This window comes from Haemaphysalis longicornis, unplaced genomic scaffold (genome assembly GCF_048455015.1).
Source record: "Haemaphysalis longicornis isolate Haplotype H1 unplaced genomic scaffold, Haemaphysalis longicornis Haplotype H1 scaffold_1, whole genome shotgun sequence".
NCBI lineage: Eukaryota > Metazoa > Arthropoda > Arachnida > Ixodida > Ixodidae > Haemaphysalis > Haemaphysalis longicornis.
Genome location: NW_027526203.1, coordinates 91,397,937 through 91,416,945, shown reverse-complemented (window position 1 = coordinate 91,416,945; position 19,009 = coordinate 91,397,937). Strand labels below are relative to the sequence as shown.

At 46.2% G+C, this 19,009-nt stretch overlaps 1 protein-coding gene across 1 annotated transcript in view; it reads left to right on the top strand.

Moving 5' to 3' along the window:
• Positions 1-230: 230 nt before the first annotated feature.
• Positions 231-19,009, top strand: part of LOC144140885 (tachykinin-like peptides receptor 86C) — a 691,763-nt gene continuing 672,984 nt past the window's right edge. Inside the window, exon 1 of the mRNA XM_077672409.1 lies at positions 231-706. Within this exon, the coding sequence (XP_077528535.1) occupies positions 231-706 (476 nt within the window). The remainder of the gene's footprint in view (positions 707-19,009) is intronic.

Sequence of the window (19,009 nt, the reverse complement as noted above, 5' to 3'; positions counted from 1 at the left end):
TCAAAAGAGCATGATCCTTACTCCAAAGGCAAGAACTGCAATGGCCAGAGGAAATTTCCAAGTACATAATGGATTCCAGCTTTCATCTAAGACTTCCACAGTTCAGAACCCTGCTGTCTAACAGACAGAACCCTCCTGGCAAAAAAGCCCCCTTAAAAGCCCCCATTATTTACCCTTCACAGCCTTTCCTGAGCTCAACCGTTGGCATCAGTGCTCCAGGGCACAGAATCATGCAGCTACCTTTTCCAGAAGACTTCGTCGGTGTTCCTCTGGCGGATAACTCATCAGGAATAAGCACTGATCTCCGAGACAACCTGTCTGCGTTACTGGAACTGACGCTCAACTTGACATCGGGACGGCGGATAGTGAGAGTGGACCGCGAGCGGCAATGGGTGCTGTCGGCTTGGTCGCAGCTTTTGTACGCGCTCCTCTTCGGCACCGTTGTCCTGGTGGCCGTGTGCGGTAACGCACTCGTCGTGTGGAGTGTTGTGTCGCACCGGCGCATGCGCACAGTTACGAACCAGTTCCTAGTGAACCTATCTGTGGCAGACTTCATGACAGCGGTGTTTAATGCGGCATTCAACTCGGTCTACATGCTAGAGAGTCACTGGACCTTTGGCGAGCCTTACTGCGTATTCGGCAACTTCGTGGCCAACCTGACAGTAGCCTGCTCCGCGTTTACCATGGCTGCTATGAGCATCGACCGGTAAGCTAACCCAAAAATTGTGACACGTTTCAGATAATATTTCTCACGGAAATCAAAACCCCAATGAGAAAGAGCTGAACTCTCGCGGCCGAAGCATACAATGCAACACAGAGGGTATTACTCAGCTAAGAATCATGTTGGCGTAGCCTTAACGTGATTTTTAGCCCATTTACAAACTTGTTACACGTCACTTTTCTAGTTGAACAATGTGTGATAGAATTTTCAGCAGTACACTTTCGCGTTGGAGAGAGAGATGCGGAAGTAACTAAGAATTAGCAGAAAATCGGTCATTAATTAGGTTTGCGTGTCCAATGCACAATACTGAGCATTACGTCGCGTAAAAGAACTTGATGTGGACAAAATTCAGACGTAAATGTGGTTCTGAAGCGTTCGCCAGTATGCGTGGCGAGAAAGTATAGCCTACTCAGCCAGAACGAAAATTGGCGATTGGGCAGGTAAAACAGCTATTGTCAGGCAGCGGCCTCAAGAGACCGAGCTGTGCAGATCTCATGTGCTAACATGCCATGGTTTTTTCTGACAGTAATAACAAATGAGTCAAAATGCTGTACGCTGCTGTTTCATGATACATATTATAGCAAGCAAATAGCGAGACACAGTATTAGTTTGTCTTTTATGTTAATTTTTTTTTTTTGGGGGGGGACATTTCAATGCTTGGAATAAGCCTTCAAAGAATTTTAATTGTTTTGTCATATATTTGCGTGATCAGTACTCACGTATATAGAACCTTTAATATAGAAGCTTAATATAGAAGCTTTGGCAACGCCTCTGCTGAGTGCTCTCAACCTTTGATTTTTTTCTGCCGTGGTGGGACCTGCAAACGCCAGCATCTCTAATGCGATAACACAATGCGTTGAAGCAAATTTTGTTTACTACTCCGGCCCCTGGAGGTGTTTACGGCATTATGTGCTGAAGAAGGAAAAAATAATACGAATAATTAGAAAGCTGTCTGGTAATTCGAGTGAGAAACAATGCCAAAACAGAGTAAAATCTTGTATGGCAGAAGTTTGATAATACTATTGCGTCTTTAATTCGCCGTGGCCGCTATTGTGCGCGACCACATTAGCGGCCTTGTGCCGGACGGCCGCAGTGCGCGGTCCTCTGCCGTGGCACAGCCGCTTCTTTCGAGGCAAACGTTGCCACACTACCGTATCGGCCGGCTATAGGACCACAAAGGGAACGTTTGGAACAAATTTGCTTTGCATTTTGGCTCAACTAATGCTCCGTTCGACATTGAATTACAAAAAAACGACGATTCCCATACATTCCGCTTCGCGCAAGCGTCCGCAGGAATGTAAGAAGTACGACTACTACTAAAACAGTTGGTAATGTTATTCTGACACCTTATCACGGTGTTGGTATTTTTAAGCTTCACCCAAATAATATAAACGCAGCTCTCTTGCTAATACGTAGCATGCTGTAGTGGAAGAGAGAAGCATGCGTTAGGTAGGCGTTTGGGTAGTCGGTTGGGAAACAAACGTATGAGAGCGTCCCAGACCACTGCTGCAATTAGAATGGGTGGGCGGGTTCTAAAAGACCATTTAAGGTATTACGTCGTGCGATAAACTGGATTATCCACACCTATACGTTTTGACGAGCATATTTTTTCGTCGTGGCTTTTGTCGGTGGCATCGAGTCCCACAAACAAGTCCATAAATGGTCATAGTGACCACAACAGAAAGTGTCTGATGAGTTTCCGCCCCTTAGTAGGCTTTTGTTTTTAGCCATAAGTTGTGGGAGTATGCGTTCATTTTGACATGATTGTTACCTGAGAATGGCGAATCTTTTTGATTGCACAGCGTATATATTGTTTTAACCGGTCTTTCGAGCTTCAATCGGTCTTTGTTTTAATCGGTCTTTCGATTGACCGGCCAACTGATGGTTCGACAAAAGCCCTGCGTGATAACTCCTAAAAAAATAGGACGATATTCTACTTCTGTCGTCTAAATTTACCAATTACATTTTCATGAAAGATATTTTGTTACTTGCTCACAAATATGTTCATTACAGTTTGACGGTTTTCACAAAAACGTACGAGAAAAGCTTCCTTCCTGAAAGTTTGTTGCTTATGTAATAACAAACTACGACCTGCTACGCACCAGCGAGGGCTAGTGGCCGCTTAATACCTCGTGTTCCCTTGTTCTAGAAAACACCTAGAAAACATGTATCTAGAAAAGATGTTCTAGAAAACATGTATCTAGAAAACAGAGTGCAGTCAGTGTATATTTCTGGTAAACAGTCTATTTTTATACCAATTATAACTGGTGTTCCTCAAGGCAGCGTGCTAGGTCCCCTGCTTTTTAATTTATATGTAAATGATATTACTCACATTGACTTAAATCCAACATTTGTAATATATGCCGATGACAGTACTATACTTCTTTCTGGTCCTGATGAGACTAGCCTAATGCTCAAATGTAACGCGGTTTTGGATAAATTATTTCATTGGTCAAGTTCAAATAGAATTATGGTTAATCCTACGAAAACAAAAGCAGTTTTATTCCGAGCTAAAAACAGAAGAGTTGAACTGAAATATACACTTAAATATGCCAATCATGATGTAGAATTAGTAAATGATCACAAGATCCTCGGTGTAACGTTCCAATTCCAGCTTTGTTGGAATAAACATGTAGATACCACCTGTACGAAACTCTCTTCTGTAGCCGGCGCGATAGCGCACACGCGACGATTCTTCCAAGAAAAAGTTAAACTGAACATCTACAATGCTTCATTTGCCTCGTATTACTGCAGCTTAGTAGGGACTACTACACCAAAGCAAAACATCAATAAACTACTCATCTTACAAAATGAAAGCCGTTCGCCATATTGCAAACCTTGATTATTTTTGTTCCACTCGTACTTTCTTTCCACGTTACAACATAATCAAGGCAAATTACATGTACGACTTCCGAATTCTCCGCTCCTTCTACTTTTCTTCGCTACCAATAAAACACTTTCTCATACATGCGGCATCACTCCAGACCCAAACCCACCCTATAAATATCCGTAACACAGACAACTGGCACCAGCGAAAAGTCCGCAATAACTACAAGTTGCAATCACTAGAGCACAACTTGCCATTAATTCTAAATAGATACGATTTTGCAGCTAATTTTTCTTTAGGACAGCTAAAAGTGTTTTTTGCCACGAAAGAGTAAACTGGAAACAGCCATGTATTGATCGATAAACATCACTCCCAGCAGTGCAAATGGTTTGGCTGATACCCCATTTCTTCAGTTATTTCTCTTGTTTATACATTCCCCTCCCATTTCCATTTTCTTGATGCGTTTTTATAAATTTTATACATCTTGATACATTTTAATGTTTTATACTTCAGATTGTTATGACGTTGCATATTTGCAATTTGTTTGAATTTGTGAAATTGCATTTTTTCAAAATTATGTACTGAAACTGTTACCTGCTGTGTATTACATTGTGTGAAAATCAGTGTGTATCCATATGTTCCATTTTGTTAGAGTTTGTAGAAAAGCTCCCTGCGTCATACTGACACTGTTGTGTAAGGGTTCATGGGCCCAGTCAAGTGGTTAAGTCTGCTTTTAGCCCATGAATCTCTCCAGATGTATTTCTGGAAATAAACCGATTGATTGATTGATTGATTGATTGATTGATTGATTGATTGATTGATTGATTGATTGTTAAGGGCGATGCAAAAGCCTTGCCCTGGTATTTTAGATCCTTCCTCCACTCGAGCCTCCAGTGGAGGAGATTCTTGAAATACGGCCCTTAATCTCAGACACTTGAAGTTTTTTTAACTGTGGTCTCGCATACCTCAACTAAAACTGTCGTGTCGCGATCGTGTTATCAGCGCAGCGGTTGGCTAGCAGCGCGTGCGCAGCAGCGACGCTTTGTGTATAAATTGGCGCACCCGGCTTTGGTGCGCGTCCTTCAGTTGTGAGGCTGCCAGTGCGCGCCTCGGGAAATAAAGCAACGTTTTCCACGCTTGCCCGGATGCCGGTTACTACAAGTGGCGACGAGGATGGGATCCGCACCGAGCTTCTAAAATGACTGCGCCCGTTGTGCACAGCAAAACCGTCGGCACGTTGCCGGAGTTCCAGCCGGACAGCGGTAATTTCGAGGTGTACTTGGAACGCTTCGAATTGTTCGCTGCCGCCAATGACATCGCTGCAGAGAAGAAACTGCAAGTCTTCTTAACGGCCATAGGGGAAACCGCCTATGTCACGCTCCGGAGCTTACTGCTGCCCAAGACACCGGCCAAGGCATCGTACGTGGAAGCGGTGAGTGTGCTGAAGAAACATTACACTCCAAAACGTTCACTGGTCGCCGAACGCTATCGGTTCAACCAACGCCAACAAGCGCCACATGAAAGCGTGGCAGACTTCATAGTGGAATTGAAGAAGCTGGCTTCGACATGCGAGTTCGGCAATTTCCTGAACGACGCTCTGCGGGATCGGCTGGTGGCGGGATTGCGCACTGAAGCCGTACGCTGCAGGTTACTTGCCCTTCCGGACGAAGAAATCACGTGGGAGCATGCGTGCAAGGTCGCCATCGCCATGGAAGCAGCGAGCCAGGACACGAAAGAGATGCTGCAACCAAACAAGTCGGGAGCATCTTCTGACAGTACGGAAGTGTACTGGCAACGAGGGACGCAGAAATCTCCGCAAAAAGGAAAACCAAGCAAAGTGGGACGAAGAAAAACGAGCCCTGCTAAGAAGGCGTCGCAAGGGACTAAAACGAGCTGTCACCGGTGTGCAGGACACCACCCTCCTGTGAGTTGCCCTTTTTTGACTAGTGACTGTTTCAAATGTAAAAAAAAGGGTCACATTGCGAAAATGTGTAAAACGAAACTTGTGCATAGTGTAGAGCCGCAGGAGGCTAGAGATTTGCTTACTTTGTGTCACGTGAACCGTTCCGACACACCCCCATTTAGAGTAAACGTTACGATAAATGGGAAGGTAGTTCCTATGGAAATTGATACGGGTGCGGCCGTGTCGATTATTTCGGAAGTAGAGTGGGCGAGGCACTTTCCTAATGCCAGTTTCACGCAAGAGGATGTGAAATTAATGACGTACAACGGTACGCCTGTCGCTGTTGCTGGAGTAGCCGACGTAAAAGTTGAGTATCAAGGACAGTGTTTCAAATTGCCTCTGGTGATTGCTAAAGAGTCTGAAGGCGCAAGGATGCCTACGCTGTTTGGCCGAAATTGGCTTTCAAAGATAAAACTCAACTGGCGTGAGGTTTTTTCCGTGCAGGCATTGGAAAGGGAAACGCCCCTCACTGAAAAGTACCGTGATGTATTTAATGCTGGTTTTGGTGCTATCAAGGGTTTCAAAGCAAGCATTGTACTTAAAGAGAACGCATGCCCAGTGTTCTGCAAAGCGCGATCAGTGCCATACGCCTTGCGCGAGCGAGTCGAGCAAGATTTCGCTAATCTCGAAAAAGCGGGGGTAGTGTATCGGGTAAGGCACAGCAAGTGGGCGACGCCTCTTGTGATTGTTCCAAAGAAAGACGGAACAGAACTTCGGCACTGTGGGGATTACAAAATCACAGTAAATCCTGCAATTGAAGTCGATCATTACCCCTTGCCGCTGCCCGAGGATATTTTTGCCACACTTGAAGGCGGAACCGTGTTTTCTGTCATTGATCTGTCGAAGGCGTACCTTCAGCTGGAACTGGATGAGCAAGCACAAGAATTGCTCACCATAAACACTCACATGGGCCTTTTTAGGTTCCGTCGCTTGCCTTATGGCGTAGCGTGTGCTCCAGCAATTTTCCAAGCTGTAATGGATCAAATCCTGCAAGGTATGCCTGGCACTGCCTGCTACTTGGATGACATTGTCATAGCCGGAGTAGACTACAAGCAGTGTTACGACAGAGTGGAGGAGGTGCTAAGGGCCTGAGTGAACATGGTATCAAAGTAAATGCCAAGAAGTGTAGGCTCTTTCAGCAGCGCATAACGTATTTGGGGCATGACATTGACAAAAATGGTTTGCACCCTACGGCCGAAAAGGTCGTGGCCATCAAAGAGGCGCCGAAACCTACTAGCGTGACGCAGCTGAAGGCCTTTTTGGGCTTAGTAAATTTCTATGGAAAGTTCCTGCCAAATTTGGCTACGATTCTAGAACCGCTGCACGACTTGCTCCGCAAGGACAGCAGATGGCATTGGTCGCGTAAGTGCGACGAGGCATTCGCAACTTGCAAGAAAATGCTGTCCGACAAAAGCGTCTTGCAGCTCTACGATAGGCAATTAAAATAGACGCTCTCCTCCGCAGAGCCTACAAGCGGGCCATCGGTCTCCCACTAAACACGTCCACCGAGCGATTTGAGGCCCTGGGCCTGACAAATAGTCTGGACGAACTGATCGAGGCTCAACGGCTAGGGCAACTCGTACGGCTGACCTACAGCACAACGGGGCGCCACACTCGACTCGCTGGGTATAGCTCACCCCCACAGTGCGCCTACTAGTTTCGCGATCCCGTCAACTATACAGGAAAATATTCAGGTCTCTCCGCTCCCGCGTAATATGCACCCTACACATAAAAGGGAGCGGCGAGAGGCCAGAGCCCGTGCCCTGCAAAGACGCTTTGCGAAATTCGAGAACGTTGCTTATGCGGACGCGGCTGATTACGCTGGTCGCGAGGCAATGGCCATAGCGGTGGTCAACAATCAGGGCAAAACCATCGCCTCCTGCTCTATCCGAGCGAGAGACTCGGTGGTTGGAGAAGAGGTAGCCATTGCTTTAGCCATGGTTGCCTCCACAAAAATAAAGACAATCATCAGCGACTCCAAATCAGCAATTCTAAATTTCTCACGAGGACACATATCAAGGGAGGCGTCCGCAATCCTCGTTTCTGGTCTCCACCTCGAAACCGGACAGGCAAGATAAACTTAATTTGGACCCTCGCCCACTCCGGCCTTGCAGGGAACAAGTCTGCGCACGAAGCCGCTCGAGGCTTTACCGACCGAGCGGACGGCCCTTCCGATGCCGAACTCGTCCCAATGTCAGGCAGGGACAGGCTGTTATGGTACAGTGATATCATCGGTCATTACCGTTTAGGCCGGGCCCGCTTCCCACCCGCGCACCGCTCCCTCAGTAAACGGCATTCGGTGGTCTGGCGACTGCTACAGACCCACTCGTACCCAAATCCCCTAGTGTATAGCTATTGCTACGCAGGGCGCTATTCCCCCCAGTGTCATAGATGTCAGGAACGAGCGGACCTGGCGCACATGCTATGGCAGTGTCCGCAGGCGATCACAAATGGCCGCACACTCACTAACAGTGAGCATTGGGACACCGTGCTGCTCAGCTCCAGCCCGGAAGATCAACTCTGGGCCGTCCAGCTGGCTGAGGACGCTGCCAGAGCCCAAGGGCTCACGGCCGACGACTAAGCTACACAGCTGGCAAATTGAATAAAGTTTACTCTCTCTCTCTCTCTCCTAAAATGCGCCATATGGCAGTCCAGAACCTCAACATGATGCCTACAAATTGAAAAGAACTATTTGAAAGCGATTGAAAAGAACTATTTTTTAATGGTTTTTACTGACCTTACTCTGCGTTAATCCCTAGAGATAAAAGAGCGACCACAAAAAGAAAAAAAGTGCCGGACAAAAATACCTCGGGGAAGCATTGTGGGCCATGCAGAATGAGCCACAACTTTTACTAAAGAAATCCGTGATGGTCGCGATTACGGCTGGGACATTTGGCATGGAATGACCCAGTGCTTTTGCTTGGTCAGTGATGTACGTCTCGCTTCATTTCATTTCATTTTATTTCATTTCATTTCATTTATTCCATTTTAAAGGGCCGAAGGCATTGCTGAAGGGGGGGGGGGGGGTATGATTTACAGCGGAACAAGACCAAACAGTGGAAAAGCGAAAAAAAAAGAGAAAAAAAACACGGTAAAAATAAATGTTGCACGAACAATGAAGGCAAGGAATCACACATCACGCCGTGAACGATGCCGAGGGTGCGAAGCACTGGGGAGCAAGTTGTGTATTGCCTGTGTGATGATCGTCATCGTCTGTGCGTGCTGATGCACTCTGAAATTTAAACGATTTTCAGATGCACTATATTCACAGTAAATGACAAGCGCCACACGAAAGACAATTCGCGTCCCAGTACTTCGCACCCTCGGCATCGTTCACGGCGTGGAGATGTGTGATTTTATTGGCCCGAATTGGGCTGAATTGACAGGCATTATCACGCATTAAATGCATGACAAGCTCCGGGTTGCGTTTCTCCTTCACGATCACTGCCTTGTGACCAGTGAAGTGCAGAGACAGTGGTTCTTCCAGCGGGGCTAGATTGAAGTTGGAAAAGACGAGGTCTATCCACGTTCCCCTGATGGTCGTCGGTTGAGTCCAGAACGCGCTTATATACGCATTTCACAGCAGCGCCCTCTCGTGTAGCTCGCTGTAGTCACTGTAGTTGAACTGTAATTGCAACTGCTCTTTTCCCGCGAATTATGGTTGACAGTTTATGGTTTTTGCTTTGGTTTTGCGTATTGTACCCTTTGAAATTCGCGCTCTTTGCTACTGCAGTTTGCGGCGCTCTCCCCAGATGGTGCGCGGATGGTACTACAGTGTGCGCCGCTATCGATACATGGCGTTCAATGCTGTGTAGAGATGAGCAAAACGGCTCACTTCAGTGAGCGGCTCAGAACGGCTCAGTTCACTGAAGTGAACCGGTTCATTTGAACGGTTCAGCGGTTCATTTAGGTTTGTAACCTGTGTTAAGCATCCATAATCTAAATTATTACTCAATTGTTATTTAGTCATTTATTTTGTAACAACATCCGCTGTATTTGTGCTGAAAAGAATTGGCCTCACCATCATTACAAAGGTTTTTATGTGTCAGTGGTATTTCAGAATCACTCTCGGTCGATATATATAGAAGAAAATGCAACTTTTTGTCAACTTTATAACCTCACAAATGTGATCTCTACTAGTGAGCTGTGACGCCAGAAAAAATGATTCTGGACATAATACAAGAAACTAATTTTAATATTGTGGTGGTGAACAACACTTTGTTCAGTTTATTCGAAGCGAGGTCGACGGGTCCGCTTTCTGGCAGCGATAATAGATGACGCGAAAGTTGCACACAAGACCCACCTGGGTCGGCCGATACGCCTCTAATAACTCTACCGGAACGTGCCGACACGACTCCTTCAGAGCCATGCTCAGCACGATTCTCTAATCGAGCGAGCAGCCGCTGAACATCGGTTCTTAGGAGAGCCGCTCTGCCAAAGAACCGCCGGGAGCCGATAATCGCCGCGGAACTGAGCGGTTAAGAAGATGCTGCTCGTTCCTGACTCGGACAACAGCTACACGCTCAAATGTAACTGTAGTGATTCTAGTGAATTATATGGTCACAGGAGTTTATTTTCCTATTACTTTGAAAATACAGACGCAGTTCGTTCACTGCTGCCATTGCGGCCTCCCGATCTGTCATTTACCGCCGCCGCCATCGCGGTTCCCAAATGGCGCCTCAGAAGATCCGCTTCGCGAAGAGCGGCTCTCGAAAAGAGCAGGAGCCGTTCTTCGGTTCTTCGGTTCAGTAACTGAGCGGAAAGAGCCGGAAGAGCCGATGAACGGGTCAAAACTGCATCCGGTTCTCCTGGCTCGAATTGTCTGCTCCCACGACAGGGGGCGCGCTGGAGGAATTTGAAAAATTAGCCCCAGCTGGCCTGGCAGTACAGTTTCTTTCCCGCGCCGATAATAGATGGCGCAGAGAGACGGCTCATTTGACCCGGGTCTTCGGTTCTTTCGCTCAGTAACTGAGCGGATTCCGCTCACCGGAAGAGCCGATGAACGGGTCAAAACTGCATCCGGTTCTCCTGGCTCGAATTCTCTGCTCCCACGACAGGGGGCGCGCTGGAGGAATTTGAAAAATTAGCCCCAGCCGGCCTGGCAGTACAGTTGCTTTCCCGCGCCGATAATAGATGGCGCAGAGAGACGGCTCATTTGACCCGGGTCTTCGGTTCTTTCGCTCAGTAACTGAGCGGATTCCGCTCACCGGAAGAGCCGATGAACGGGTCAAAACTGCATCCGGTTCTCCTGGCTCGAATTGTCTGCTCCCACGACAGGGGGCGCTGGAGAAATTTGGAAAATTAGCCCCAGCTGGCCCGGCAGTGAATTTGCTTTCTCGCGCCGGCCACAATAGCTGGCGCGAGAGAGCGTTGACCCGGCTTTTAGGCTCCGTTGGCTCTTTCTCCATGGTTTGCAGTGCTGTGGCTCGCCCCGTTCGACACTGATCACTGAGGGGGCGAGAAGGGTCTCCCTCTCTCCAAAAGAACCGCCGCTCACTTTTACTGAGCCACGGCTCACTCGTTCTTCAAAAAGAGCGGCTCAAAAGAACCGGATCACTCCTGAGCGACGCATCTCTAATGCTGTGCGCACGGAGAACGCCGGATGACGGCATGGAGATTGCGAGGTTCTAAATTGCTTCAAACTTAAACCAGCACTCTAAAAAGGAATCTACAAGGGCATATATATAGGTTTGCTGCATTCAGTCAGATTGTGATATGTGATTGTTTAGTTTATTTCGGCGCGTTTGGCGGTTGCTCCACGTGACTATACTATCGGGCAGGTTGTTCCGTAGTGTTATTCCACTGGGAAAGTGCGGCTGAAGTGCGGCCGTTGGCTGAAGTGCGGCCTGAAGTGGCTGAAGTGCGGCCGTTGGCGCCACCATACCGTGGCAAGCGTTTGGTTTGTTTTTGCCCGCATTTACACCTGACTTGTTTTTGTTCTGGGAGAAAATATTCGTTCCCTGAAACAGTGCTCGCTCGACAAATGGGGTCACGTAAGACACCGTTGCTTGCGTCAATCGGCCAGTGTCGTCTGAGACAATCCCAAGCCCCGTAGTGCTGTGCAGCTAAATCAAGCATGCTGTGCGCAGTACGAACAGCAGAACGCATCAGTACTTCTATGTTTACATGTGCTTTCGTAACTTCCACTGTTTGTCCCATCATTCTTATTGCTTTGTAAAGAATGTGCCCTAAATTTAAGCGCAAATCGCTCGTTCGTCTAGTTTGTAAGTTCTACCTAATTTGCGTCTGCTTCTGCCAGCCTCCGCCAATCGCAGAGCTTAGCTCATGTGACGACATAGGTTCTGTTGCGGGAAATGAGCTGGTGGGTCGCATGACCATTCCCGTTTTTCCTAATTATGTAGCTTATTTGAGCGAAGTTTACGTTAAAAGTGGTGTCAGTATGATTCTAACGAGACAATCTTTTGAATGAACCAAACCTGTGTTTTCTCTTCATGGCTCCTTTAAGGAGATGGTATTACATGCAATGCATTTTCGAGCAACAATAGCCACACCTCCCGAGGAGTGTGTGCATCCATCTCTGTCTTTTCTAAATACCATATAATTATTCAGGAAGTTTGTGTTTTTGCTGCTCAGATGAGTTTCCTGCAGGCACATTATACTTGGCTGCTTGGTGTGCAGTATCTGATATATATCGTCAAGATTTTTGATGAGGCCTCTACAGTTCTATTGTATAATATTTTCCCTTCCCATTATTTGCAAAAGCGACTGGAAATGTGTGAGAATGAGTGTTTCCGTATTGCCTTTCGGGGCTGTGACTCTTGGTTTTTTGGGCTTATCATATGGTTTGGACGATGGTACCCGTTCCTTCCGCTGCACTGCAGACAGATAGGGTCCAACGTCCCTGTCTTCGTCCGACGGCCTCGGAGTGCCCAACGGATTGGGCTCCTTGGACGTGGCACCCTTGTGGGTGTTCTTTTCTGCAACCGCCGCCACCGATGGCATCGGCACTGCCAGAAGTGCCACAGGCGGCGCGGCAGGGGCGGGAGCTGCTGCGGGATCCCCCACCTTCATCTCCGTATCCGTACCCTCACTTGAGCTTCGGACAGGTGGAGAAGAAATGGTGGATGCAGCAGCGCCCCCAACTGACTCAGTTGCCACCACAGCGGCTGGTGACTGAACAAGCGGTGTGGTGACGGGTTGGGCTGTCGGAGACAACCCAGTGGGGGGCTGGGGTGGGACCAGATCAGACTCACTGAACTTGGTCGCCACCGAGACCAGACGCCGCTCTGCCCCCCGGCGAGCTGCGTCGGCGTACCCTGGAGAAGCAAAGCAGGCAAACCTTTTGCGTGCTTCCGGGTACGAGATGTTTTCCGTTACCTTCAAATTAATGATGCGTTTCTCCGAGTTTGAACCTGTCACAGGTACGCGAATACGCTGCATGGGGTCCTTCACAATTTGGGCATTTCATGCTACTGTATTTACAGTTGTCTGTAGGGTGGTCGTGATCAGAACATTTGGCACACGTCAGTTTCCCCCGACACTGTAAAGGGCCGTGCCAATAGCGCTGGCACTTGTAGCACCGACGCGGATTGGGAACGTAGGGACGGACTTCACAACGGATAAAGCCGGCATTTACATATTGAGGGAGGTTGCAACGGTCGAAAGTGAGAATTACATGCTTTGTTTTTATTTCCTGGTTGTCTCTACGGATGGTGATTCGTCTGACTGCAGTAACGCCTTCCTCACGCTGGCCCTCCAGCAAGTCGGAGTCTTTTTCGTCCTTTAGGTCAAATTGAGAAATTACACCTTGGCATGTGTTTAGACTGCGGTGAGGACTGACCTTAATTTGCAAGTCACCGATCATGCTCTGTTCGAGGATAATTTTAGACTGTTGTTGATTCTGTATTTCCACAAGGATTTAACCACTGGTTTGCTTTTTTGCTTTGTAGTTCTTGCTCAGAATGTTTTCAAGAAACTTAGTAATGAGGAAGACTGACTTCGATGTAAGAGGTTCATATTTTTCTGCAGATTCCATGATCAATAAACCGGGAAAATTGTCAGGTATGGAGAATTCTATGGTAGGTAGCGGTGGAAAATTCACTTCGGTGCGGCCCCTTTTCGGGGGCCGATCACGTTTAGGGGGAGTTTAGAAAATGCCATATAGCATACCATAAAAGCAGGGAGAAGGGGGTACTTTCTCCTTTGACCTTACCCTGGTAGTAACAGAGATGCCGGAGCTCCCTGCCTGGTACACAGGCAGGGAGCCCATCGGCCGGAGCTTGACCAAGGCTCCGACGGCCACCGTTCACGGCTTCTAACCCTTCACCTTTCAACTTCTAGCCACGGTAGGTGACAGCTTAAGTATGGGGGGCTCGGTGTACGCGGTGTCGCCACTCACCGTCACCAAGATTACTCAAGGTGTGCCCCGTGCGGGGTCAGACAAAGGTTCAACCCGCTCGTTCTAACGCATGAAATGCCTACTAACAATAAGCTTAGATTTCTAGATATCAGCCTCATTGTTCACCCAATGCATACTTGTTGGGTTTATGAAGCACGCAGTAATAAACCGCTTCTTCCCTTCCATTCCGCCCATTCTAAATTAGTCAAAAGAGCTATTGCAAACCTGTGCTTTCTCAATGCCCTTTGTAAATCTTGTACACACTTGATGTCTGATAGTCTTCTACAACAGTGCAACAGGCTTTCGCTCGCAGGTTATCCCGGCCATCTTCAAGTCCCTGTTGCTGAAGCCTTGTTAAGGAACCTAAAATCTGTAGACCATCCCTGTGTCGCTGATCCTGGTCAAAATAGAAAAAAAATGGTAGTGATGCCGTACCTACCCACTGTGTCCCACAATTTGAAACTTATTGCGAAACGGGTAGAAGGGCCAGTTGTATTTTCAGCCCCTGAGAAGTTGGATAGGCTTTGTAAGATAAATAAGGGGGATTGGCAGATATCTAATAATTGTAAAAAGAAACACCAAACTCCGTTCGTTGAATGTATAGATAGTGTTGTCTACCAGATTCCCCTCTTTTGTGGTAAACAGTATGTTGGTCAAAGCGGTCGTTGTCTAAATGATCGCCTTCGTGAGCACAATCGCAATGTAAACAACAAGAATGAACAAGATGGACTACTAGTTATACACTGTAACGCATGCACAGATTGCAGACCATTCCTTGATAATTTTTTTATTATTGGTAAGAGTAAGGACAAGTGTACACGTGAAATCATTGAGGCGGAAAAGATAACCAGGTTAGGAAGCTCCTGTGTAAGTTCGACTTCTCTCAAATTATCAGTAAAAGAGATTGCCTACGTTCGCGTTGATGTACGCATGTGTGTGACGTCACGGGGTTGTTGCATATATATGTGTGATATCGTTTTCAATAAAGGTGTTGGAAGTTAGCGCCGTGTGTGTCTGCTTGTCTGTGTCTCTCGTCTTCTGCGCTACATATTTGAAAGTTTCACTTGTGGTGTATTGTCATCTTCTGACTCGCTATGGTAGCCCTGCTTGCAGGAATAAGTTGCGATGCACTAGAATTGTGCCCAGCAAGCTTTCGCGCGACGGAAAGTGTGCTGCCTCACATTTTCAAAAAGACACTATGTCAAGCCTTTTGGAGACTGCCAGAATAGACAGTTTCAGTAAGAAGCAACACTAGACCTCCAAAAATAGCCTCGTACTAACAAAACTGCCCAGTGAACAGCTGCAGTGTTCAAGGCTGATTGGAAATCTCTCCTTGTCTGAACTGATATCCGATGACTTGGTGTTATTTCTTGACTTTCAGCTGGAGCTGTTATGCAAAAGTACAGCATGGGTGAAGCGATATCACGAAAGGCGTTCTTTTTTCAAGGAATAGTAGAGGACGACGAGGGTGCTATAGAAAATCGGCTTGAAGTTGGGTAACTGCGTAGTATCACGAAATATGAAGCTTGCAACACACAAATAGAATGTAGACTGCTGGAAAGTGGCTGAAAATGCCAGGTCCACTTGATACACATGCGGGGAACCTTCAGAAATAAGCTTTCGGAAAATAAAACAACCCTTTCTCCGAACCAAAGCTCAGTAGTGGAAAGCTGGTGTCATTCCCAGGTAATTATCATCTCTCACCGCCCTCGGATTGCAAAGCTGGCAACATGATTTGGTATTTGACTTGCTGGGAGACTTTTTATCAAGAAAAGTTGATGGTAATGCAGCATGACCACAAGCCGCATGCTTTTTGTCAAGCGCAGCAGCTACGCTCTCTTTTGAGAAAACATACACACCTCAGCTTGCAAAAACGTTTCAGAAAATCTCAAGGTTGCCTAAGCGGGAAAATTCAAACGAATTTTAAAGTTTCAGTGCCTAGACTAACCACGGGGGTGCATGAGAAACAACTGCAACATCACAAAATCGGCAATATAAAGCAATAATCACCGGTGATCAATGCTGTATATTGTCGATATCAATGTTGTCATTTCTCTTGCACCAAACGCATCCCACTGGTTAATCTAGGCATTGCAGTTTTAAAATTAGTTCTAATTTTCGGGCTCTGGCTACACTGAGATTACTGAGGGTTGAGCAGCATGTGTTTTTTCGATAGGTGCCGTGGCTGCTACGCTAGACAAAAAAGGATGTCACTTTTGGTTACGCTGCATAACCATTAGATTTTTCGATCAAAAGGCTCGCAGAAAGTCAAGTATCAAACGATGTCGTCAGCTTTGCAATCCGACAGCGTTTAAAGGTGAGAACTACAAGAAAATGACACCAGCTATTCACTAGGGAGCTTCGGATTAGAGAACCGGTAGCTTTGTTCAGACAAAAAGTATTTGTGAAGTTCTCCGCATGTCTTACAAGTGCACTTATCATTTTCAGCCATTGCCCAATTCATATTTGGCACTTGTACACAGTGCCTTCATCGTGCCTTCACAGTGCCTTCAGTGCCTACACAGTGCATAATGCCTTCATCGCCCACTACTGTTCCTAGAAAAAAGCATGCCGTTTGTGATTTCAGTTCACCCATGCCTTACTTGTGCAATAACAGTTCCAGCTGAAAGTCAATAGATAACCTCAAGTCACCGGACATCAGTTAAGACAAGGAGAGAGAGCTTCAAATTGGCTTCAGTTTTGATTCTGCACGAGGATATTTTCGGAGGTCTAGAGTTGCTCCTCAGTAGAACTAGGTATTCTGACAGAGTCTGCAACAAGTTTGGTATTGTTTATTTTCGAAAATGTTAGGTGGAGCGGCAATGAAGGAGGGTAATGAAGCTGAACGCCTTTTCATTTGTCACGTGACAGCTACTCGGGGATAGCTAGCTGGGCACTGTTCCAGTGCATTGCACCTCATTCCTGAACGCAGGGTTAGAAAAGCGAGCCAGAGGATTATAATAACCAGCAAGTGAAAGCTTCAACAGGTCCGTGATAGTAAACTGACAGTGAACGAGTTTTATTTTCAGCCCCAAGCAGTTTTTGTCCCATTGCGAATTTTTAGTTGACCATCAATGCGATGTCAACCATTGACAAGATGTTTCTACATTATGTGGGGACAAATTAATGCCTCTAATAATGACAAACCACCAGATTTTTCTTCAGAAAACTATCCGAAATTGCCCATTTTGAAACAGGGGTAGGGCTTCACTGAAGAACAAGGGCACCACACATGGTAACAATTTTTTCATATCTGACAAATTGTACCAGGCAACTAAACTTTTTTCTAGGATGTGTTTTTGTAATGTTTGGCAAGAATTATACTCCTAACTTTTTAAACTATTGGCGAATTGGTATACACAACTTCTTTTTTATATATATTTTCAATGTTTGAACAAAAACTGATTTTGTTAATTTGCTCATCTGCTCTTGTTCGAAACGGCATCGAATAATTTGCATTTTGAGCTGGTGCAGTACGTTCCTAATCAATATGTTTACACAAAATGTTTTGTTAGACCCCAAAAATTGGTCAACTTTCTGCGGTAAAAAGAAAGTTGCCGTCCTGTCTGCATGCCATATTCCGAAGTCTATCCTTAGCAGATATCAGCGTCAACGCCAGAAGTAGTGACTTAGCCATCATCGCAATGTATACGGCAGCTTCAGTATTTTCGGACCGTCTCGAGCGTTTTGATGTTGGGGACAGCTTTTAGTAGTGGGAAGCATCGTTTCGTTCACAGAAAAAGAATTGCCTTTTAACTCTAGCTTTAATCGGCCGCCATGAGACAAATTCAACCAAGCTATTTTTCTTAGAAAACTGTTACTAAAGACAACTGTTTTTCTAGTGGCTCATTTTATTCATGACTACGTTGGCTGAAGTTGTTGAAATCCCGACTGTGTGAAAGCTTTTTATGAGTTGAATAAGGGAGCTTTAACCTAATTGCTTGTAGTATTAGCATGACAGGGCCGATCTGGAAGACCCTTTGGTGAGAAACGAGCGCTATCGCTGCCAAAATAGCTTCACAATACAATAACTACCCACACATCAAGATATTCATTGATGCCAGGGTCCGTATGGAAAATTTAGCAGGTATGTCACGGTGTCGCAGTGGTGGCGTGGTTAAGAAACCAGGTAGTTGTTTTGAAGGTTGGTAGATAGTACCTCACAATACGCCTTTTTCGTCTGCTTTTTAGGTTTTTTTTTCAGAAGATTATTCGGAGCGAGATTATAGAGAAATCGATAGATGATTTTTTAAGACTGAGAACGATTCCAAAAAATTTAAGCAATTTCGCTCACACAAACGTTTCTCTAAAAATCCTAAAACCACACAAACAAGCAACACTCAGTTTTGTCAAAGCTCCGGCAAAGTGATTTCATTAAGAGTAATTACTGCTATACTTACCAGTGCTCCTCTGGCGGCTTCGACACCACTTTCATTCGGCAAAACAGGCCGCAGGACAGTGTATCCACCCCTCTTGCATCTAATGATCAAAAAAGGTGAATATCACTGTGACATGGAAAGTAACAAGGTGTGGGAGACCAACAAAAGGGTATAGAAAATGCCATAAGGAAAAAGCTCAACAGGGCTCCAGCTTCACAAATGCAATGGGATAATTGCTACGATCCTCCTATTTTCACGGTGTATAAACAATTGCTTTATTATCAGGGTCTCTACTTCCACATTACTTTCAGTTAGCAATATTAGTTTGTGAAAAATGCTGAATTGCTGTAAAAAGACAGATTACAACGTCAGCACTGTTTCTGCAGCAAGCAAGCAATAACGCAAACAGCAAAGAGTCCATAAAGACTGAATACAGGTTTGCTTCATTTGAAAGAACTAGCCTCTGGGTACTCACTCGGCTCCCTTCCAAGCCGGAAATACATTATTTAGCCGGAAATACTCAAGCAACACAGAATATTATCAAATTTCTCACTCAGGCTTTTGCATGAGAGATGCAATATGGCTATCACTAAAAATGTCGAACAGACAACAGTCTTTGCCGGCGGCGCAAAAGCGCCCGTGTGTACGAGATTTCGGCGCACGTTAAAGATCCCCAGGTGGTCAAAATTAATCCGGAGCCCTTCACTACGGCGCGCCTCATCGCCTGCGTTGCGTCGGCGCGTTAAACCCTACAATCAAT